Consider the following 7,663-nt stretch of genomic DNA (forward strand, 5'->3'; position numbering starts at 1 on the left):
TCATTGATAAAAGCAAATATTTTTTATTGCTGTGCAACATTTATGTCCTTTTGTAGGATGCATACATTCCAATGAATGCATATTATACTTTCAAACAGCTGTCTAATGTTATTTAACCTTCTTGAAGCTGTTTTATAGTTAAATCAATCAACTTTATTTCTTTAATTTAAGTTTTTAAAAGTCCCTTCATGCCAAGATATTAATTTTATGGATCAAAAATCGAATCAGTGACAACATTTTTTTATAAATAGTGAGTGAAATTGCGAAAGTTTATGTGACACAAAAACAAGCGCTGAAGAGGTCATGAGGACCGATTGACTGAAAGGCGAGACCATCTACGGAAAATTCATGGTTACGTAACGTGAACAAACATCACTGATCTTTTGCGGCGAGCGATGTTCGGAAATACATATATGGTAATGTACTCAGAAATGCACAGAGGCGATTGGTGGAACTGAACATTGAGTCCCGCCCCTTTAGGGGCCGTTGACTACCACTCCACTTCCCGTGCTCTGTCTTCCAGTAGCGCTCTACCCTGCGACCGCGAGAGAAGACGTTAACCCACCGACGTTCGTCCCTTATCTTCGACATATGGCCGAAACAGCCCTCTGTCTTTCTTTTATCGGTGTTCCCACTACTCTTTAAAAATTCCGCCGAAAAAGAGAAGACGATTTTCCAAAACATTCTGGCCGTTATCTCACGTAAGTACAGCGAAACACTCCACTTGACTTGTGTGGATGTGAGCAGGCGGACGTAACATGGCGGGCTGCTCTTTCTGCCTTCTTGCCACACATGACAGACCGATTCATTGTGATGTTATTGCACTCGTCTCTCTGTTAGAATTCAGACTGTAGTGAGATTGTGTCGCGTTGTCATTGGCCTGGTTTGGTTTATATTTGTGTGTTGTATCAGTGTCGAGGTTTGTTTGGGTGTTATTTTAAAAATACAGCGCTGACATGAGCTTCTTGTGTCGACGTGCTGTGTGAATGTAGCCACAGCTCACCATTAGAAGCAGCAGCGTTTACTCGCTGTGACGTTTGTTGTTTTCAGAACAGCGTAACTTACTCTTGTTATTACACATGTTATTATTAATTTGTCAAAGTTGACATTGACACATTAGAATTATAACGTGTCTCGCGTATAGTTGATTCTATTGGCACCATTACCGCGCATGCGCATGCTGTATTTAGACTGTTACCGCATAGTACCGTGAAGCAGTGGTGATTAGCAACGCACAGCTGAAAAAATAATAAGTCACAAATAATGTTATTGAATGTTTCCTGGGCGAGGAAATCTACAGCAATGTAGGGCTGCAATGATTATTAAATGAATGGTCTTTTGTTAGTCGATTAATTGGTTTGATGTTGTTGTTTTTAAATAAACTGATTTTTAAGCTTCTTAGATGTGAATATGTTCTGCTTCCTTTGCTCCATATAATAAATAAGTAATTAAAACTGAATAATTTTGGTTTGTGGACAAAACATTCACCATTTCCAGGTTTGGTCAACTGATCAACATTTTCTGGAACTTTGTTGAGTACCTCATTAATCGAGAAAATCGACTGATTAATTGATTATGAAAATAATTGTTGGTTGCAGCCCTACAGCAATGTAAAATGAATGTTACAGTAAGAAAATATCATTTCCTCTGTAGAGGTGTACTTTTACATAAGAAACCTGGTTTCATATTTACATTTTGTAACATTGTGTCAATTATATTTAGATATTGTTCTCATTCCCTTTTGTTCAGAAATGTATAAAAACTACTTTTCTTCTACACTAGCATAACAAAAGTTAAATATTCGCATAATGTTAATGCATTGCACAGACACAATTTGAGCTTAAACAGTTACATTTGTTATTGTTTAACTCATTGGCTGCTAGCCATTTTCAGAGAAGTGATCGAATTGACGTCTATAGCAGTCAATGGCAACCAATGAGTTGTTAACAAGTGTTTGTTATTTTCTGCTCATGACGATGTTCTTAACCACAGTCGGTTTATCTATTCAACTTTCACTCTCTAGTAAACTGATTTTATTGTGGCCATATGGGCCACTTCTCTGAAAATTAATGGCTCAATGCATGTTTTCCTTTCTTATTGATACCTATGCTGAGGCCTAATATTTGTGTGTTTGTCCCTCAGGGCTCCCCTGTCTCTGCACAGGTGTATGAGCGCTACCCAGAAGGCCTAGGGGCCGCTCTTTACCGGGAGCAGTTTGACTTCAACGCTGAGCCACCTTGGGATCCTAGCTGATAGTGGGACAGGTCCATCTCCTGACTTGTCCATGTGAGTGACTCAGTGTCTGCTGTAAACACAGACACACACACACACGGTGTCATGCTTTGTACATGCTCGGTTGCACACCGACACACACTCATACGTAACAAAGTCCAGGATCATTGTGCTCTCGGTGGATTTTGGTAAACCATTATGAGTAAACTTTGTACTGAGTTTAGAAATCAATATACATTTGTACATTGGCACAGTGGGGTGGCTGGTCTTTGTAACTGTTGCTTGTTTTTTTGTTTAGTTTTTACACATGTTTTTAAAAAGGTGCGATGTCTGTGGTTTAATTTTAGTTAAACTAATGTAAATCATTTTTATTGTGATGATATTAAGTCGTATGCATTTTCCTCCCTCTTCCTGTCTTCCAGTTTGTTGCATACCAGTAGGACCCCATTGGCTCAGTCGTGACCCCTTGACTTGTTTAACAGTTCTTTATGATTGTCGGATTAGCGGAATACGGTTGAGATGAAAGGACTTGCTGACAAACCCAACTACATCATTGAACTTCTGGAGGGAGGAGTGACCCTTGAAGATGTTATTGACGGACACATTTGGGAGCAGGCATTGGTCAGTTCAGCTTGAAGGCGTTTTCATGGCTTAAATTAAACACATTTCCCATTATTATTATTATTTCCTTCTAAACATTTCTGAAACATCATGACATCTTTAGTACTTATTTAAGATGCGATAGTTTTGATTTATGTTCCTTCATTAGTTTGACCTGTTGCTTTGTTTAATCATTGTATCCTTCTACCCCTCCTATCCCTCCAAACAGGTGGAGAAAAGTGCATTTGTAGTGGGTGACCTTGGTGCACTGATGCGACAGCATGCCTGCTGGCAGAGCATTGTGCCACAGCTGCAGCCCTACTACCCAGTCAAGTCCAACAGCAGCCCTGCTGTCTTCCAGGTGCTGGCGTCCTTAGGCTTGGGTTTCGTTTGCACCAACAAGGTAAATTTCAGACCAAAACTGTTTCAGGCAATTCATTTTAATGCTTGGTGCTTCATCCTCTTTCGACAGCTACTGACATTTCAAGACAATTACATTACGAGCACTCACTTGATTACTGGTCAGCTGGTGACAGTCACCCAACACACAGTAATTGTGTGACTGTGTTGATGGGGCATTCAGACTTTGTTGCATCCATTTATCTTACGAATACATTCTCTGTTTCCCAGGCTGAAATGAACCTGGCTCTGGAGCATGGAGTACTACCTGAAAATATCATTCTGTCAGGAGTCTGCAAGCAGGTGGCCCACATCAAACATGCTGCCAAGAACAACATCCTGTATCTTGTGTGTGAAAATGAGGCAGAGTTGTCCAAGATTTCCCGTCTGCATCCTAGTGCAAAGTAGGTGATCAATATTAGACTGCAAACTTTTGTCCATAATTGTAACCTTCATGCATTTCTGCAAAATTGTTTTAGTGCATTATTTCTTTACTTGGACTGAAAATAAAGAGGCCATTTGACCATGTTTTGATTTTAAGGTTGCTGCTGCAGTTGACCACTGAGGCCCATGCAGCTGAGACCAGCATGGCCTTCGGCTCCTCTCTGAAGAGCTGTCGCCATCTGCTGGAGGCAGCCAAGGAGCAGGGAGTCCAGGTGGTGGGGGTGACCTTTCACATTCCCAGCTCCTGTCAGGATTTACAACAGGCTTACACCCATGCGCTGTCAAATGCTCGCTGTGTGTTTGACATGGGGGTGAGTTCTTTCTGTTTAAAAATATTTTTTAATCAGTAAAAGCTCATTTTCTGCAACCTTAGTGTCTTTGACTCTCTTGGACTTTTTTTTTTAATCAAGGTTTATAAGTAGTTGTTTGTTTTTTGTTCAGCTGGACCTTGGCTTTAACTTGAACATCTTGGACATTGGTGGTGGATTTACTGGCTCTGAGTTTCAGCTCAAACAGGTAAGTTGTAAACAGGTGACGTTCAAAAACCCAGTAATTATTACTCTTACCAAAATAGCAAATGAATATAGCTTAGCTGTAAAAGAGTGTTATGCCTAAAACTGCAGTTCTTTTACCATATTTGCTTATATATGTTTGTATTTATGTTTGCTTACGTTGTTTGTGTAGGTGGAGTCTGCAGTCAGGCCCCTGCTGGATGCGTACTTTCCTCCACTGTCAGGTGTGCAAGTGTTGGCTCAGCCTGGCAACTTCTATGTGGCTTCAGCATTCAGCCTAGCTGTCAGTGTGATTGGCAAAAAGGTTGTGACGCATCACTGGGACAGTCTAGCTCAAGGTGAATTTAATTTTTAAAACCGACCTTGTGAAAATACCTTTTGTGTCTGGCTGTAAATGTGTGTTTTTATGATGTGGAAAGGAAAGAATAATTTGTGGTGTCGTATTTGTTACACGTGGCTGTTGCATAATCACAACTAATCCATTTTAGGTGAAGTCTCACTCTTGAGACCTTATTTCATGGATATTATCTTCATTTGTGACCTGGTTACTCACTTGTTTACAGGTGAGAACAATGAGGATACAGAGTTCCTGTACCACATGAATGAGGGTGTTTATGGTCCATTCAGCCGCAAGCTTCTGGGAAACTCCATCGCTGCCCCATCACTGCACAAGGTTGGTAAGCAGTAGGCCCCAGTCGGTCTGAATGGGACATTTGATAGCAGCTGAAATTGGTTCATGTTGTGTGGGCATTTATAGAAGCAGGATCAGAATTGTTTGCAAATCAACTGTGCTGATACACACAGCCCACAATGAATCAGTCTTTTTTCCATTTAAAGCTAATGTCGACGTTATAATGCAGCTTTTCCACTATACAGTTACGGCATGGCTCGGCTCTACTTGACCTCAACGTGGGCGCAATCATCATAGCACAGCCACATGAAACTGCTGTGATGGAAATACGGCGGGAGGGGGTTGTGATGTAGCTCGAGATCACCACCTTCAGCAGTGCGGTCGTTAAGATTAATGCATGTTTCTGGATTTTTAAGTCTATTTAACTGATCGACAATTCGACATTGTTCAGTACAGTCTTATGTCAGACATCGCGCTCATGACTCTTCCAGTGACAACACTAATCAGTGGCTGGCAGTCTGTCACATTCAGTATCGGCTCAGCTCGCTTGGAACCTCGCCAGAGCAGGTACTAAAAAAGTACCTGGTACTATCTCTAATGGAAAAGCAAAATAAAATGGCTGGAGTCGAGCTGTGCTTGAGACATGGGAAGATCAATTACTTCTTTTTCTTACTGTTGCATACTTTGATGGCACCGTCTTCTCTTTTCAGCATGTGCTGTGTTCTGAAGAGACGGTGTATCCCAGCAGCCTTTGGGGCCCGTCACTGGACGACTTGGACCAGGTGGTGGAGCGCTGCCTTTTGCCTGAGCTCAGTGTGGGAGACTGGCTTCTCTTCTCCAATATGGGAGCATGTAACCTGGAGGAGTGCACCTTCCTCTCTGGCTCTCCACAGTTGCCCGTTTACTACACTGTGTCCACCTCTGACTGGTGAGTACAGAGCAATTTAGATTGTGAAGGTCCATCACTTTCTGTGTCTTTTACAGTGTCTTTTGCAGAGAACTGATTCTGATGTTTGGTGTTGTTCACAGGTACGAAATGCAGGAGGCCGGTGTGGCACTGGACAGTGCCATGAAGAATTTCTCCATGGTCCATTACAGTGCGTAAACTGCCCTCTTCCCCTGTTCCATAAGATATTGCACAGATCCTTCTTAACCTGTCCTTCGGCCATGTGAGCAGAAGGGTCCGCGTCATATTTGGGACCAGGGGCTACATTCCAGCCACCATGGAAAATTATGTGTCCCATTATTTCTTCAAGGAATTAGATTTTTTACTTCTACAAATGGTTGTTCAGTAACTCCATTATAAAAATGTTATCTGGAAGAAAATCTTTTTCACTCCTCCCTCTGGTTTGAAAACCTGTCAGCTCAAAGAACTCTAGCCCATGCCCAAATGACATTATGCAACAAAATGGACGACTCTATGGAGATGGGACCCCGCCTCAACGTATTGGGGTGGTTTTGTTTCCTACATAAAATAATCCCGTTTACAAATTGTACAATTGATTTAAATCCTGTTCTTTAAGTACCTTTTGACAGTCGTGTAAATCCTGTATCTGTTCAACACATACTCTTTGTTTTTGTCTGTAGATGATTTTTGAAGAGAGAATCAATGCCTTGTGTGGATTCTGTGTTCCAGACCCCTCACTTTGCAGAGTTTAAATTAAATTATGACAATTATGTAACCTTTTTTTTTTTTATTGCAGTTCACCTCAATGCATTTTTATTTATTGGATTCAGATACTACTGGGGATATTTAAAGCCCCATATTTGTGTGTTTATCCCAGGTATTATGCTGTGGCCCATCTAACAGTGTTTTCCTGATAAAATATCAATGTTTTTTGTTTGTTTTTTTTTTGTTTTTTTTAAGCTACATGGATATAAGTGTGCTGTGATTGCCATTTGTGACCTCAGTGGTTTCCCTTTATTCTAAAGGCTTGAAGGATTGCAGTGGGAGATTCTCTTAACACTGAGTTAGTTTGAACACAGAGAAGCTGCATACACCCAAATGCACTCCTTGCCTCTAATTGAGACAGAGGTTAATCTGGTTTTTCATGCACAAAATCTTTTGTAGGTTAAAGAAATACTGTGACATTTACCAGTGCAGCCCTTTTTAGCTCTTCATATCAGTGTCTCTTGCCAAGGGATTGGTCCTTCGCCCAGGATCTGAAAAACCAGCAAAGGATTTTTTTTTTCTTATGCGTGCTCGAACATATTATGACCTGCATGTTGCAGGTATAGACTTTAAAGATTATACCTGCAACATGAAAGACAATAGTTGTACAAATGATTGAACACATGTTGGACTTTTCCCAATTTTATGAGGGACATAAATCGCAGTCATGTGTACAGCTAAATCTCATGTCTAATGATATTAAAGGTGACCTGACGTAACTGCAATTTTTAAAGAATCCTGCCCTTGTGTTAAAAATTACTAATGTATTAATGACATGCTCGTCTAAGGCACTAATGGACCATAGCCTGTTTTGACTGTAAATTGTGCTTGTTAAAGTAATGAAAGTGATTAATTTAATACATTTCTGACTGAAATCATTTAGTGTGTCTGTGTAATCTTTGGTGTTGGAGGCAAGAGTCGTAAACACGTGGATAAAAACAATATGTTGTAGCTCCAGTGTGTTACGTCTGTGGTAAGGTTTGGTTACAGTACGTTTTTTTTGCGTTTCCATTGGGAATAGTACCAAAATAACCAGCTCCGACTGTTGTATGTTTTGGTAACCCTACCAGAGTAATGGTACGGTTTGGGTGGGGCTAGACCCATGACAGTCAGTTGATTGAGCGACAGAAAGGTGTCTGTTGTTTCAGCGATCTATTCTTATACAAAGCTTGA

At 40.8% G+C, this 7,663-nt stretch overlaps 1 protein-coding gene across 1 annotated transcript; it reads left to right on the forward strand.

Moving 5' to 3' along the window:
* Positions 1-508: 508 nt before the first annotated feature.
* azin1b (antizyme inhibitor 1b) lies at positions 509-7,368 on the forward strand. The gene is made up of 11 exons (XM_044052923.1): positions 509-701; positions 2,143-2,286; positions 2,655-2,853; positions 3,062-3,235; positions 3,463-3,635; positions 3,773-3,986; positions 4,117-4,191; positions 4,360-4,525; positions 4,751-4,860; positions 5,529-5,746; positions 5,848-7,368. The coding sequence occupies exons 3-11, from the start codon at positions 2,752-2,754 to the stop codon at positions 5,921-5,923; spliced, it is 1,308 nt and encodes a 435-aa protein (XP_043908858.1). The 5' UTR covers positions 509-701; positions 2,143-2,286; positions 2,655-2,751; the 3' UTR covers positions 5,924-7,368.
* The last annotated feature ends 295 nt before the right edge of the window (positions 7,369-7,663 follow it).

The sequence above is a fragment of the Solea senegalensis genome, linkage group LG20 (assembly GCF_019176455.1).
Source record: "Solea senegalensis isolate Sse05_10M linkage group LG20, IFAPA_SoseM_1, whole genome shotgun sequence".
In the NCBI taxonomy this organism is placed as follows: domain Eukaryota; kingdom Metazoa; phylum Chordata; class Actinopteri; order Pleuronectiformes; family Soleidae; genus Solea; species Solea senegalensis.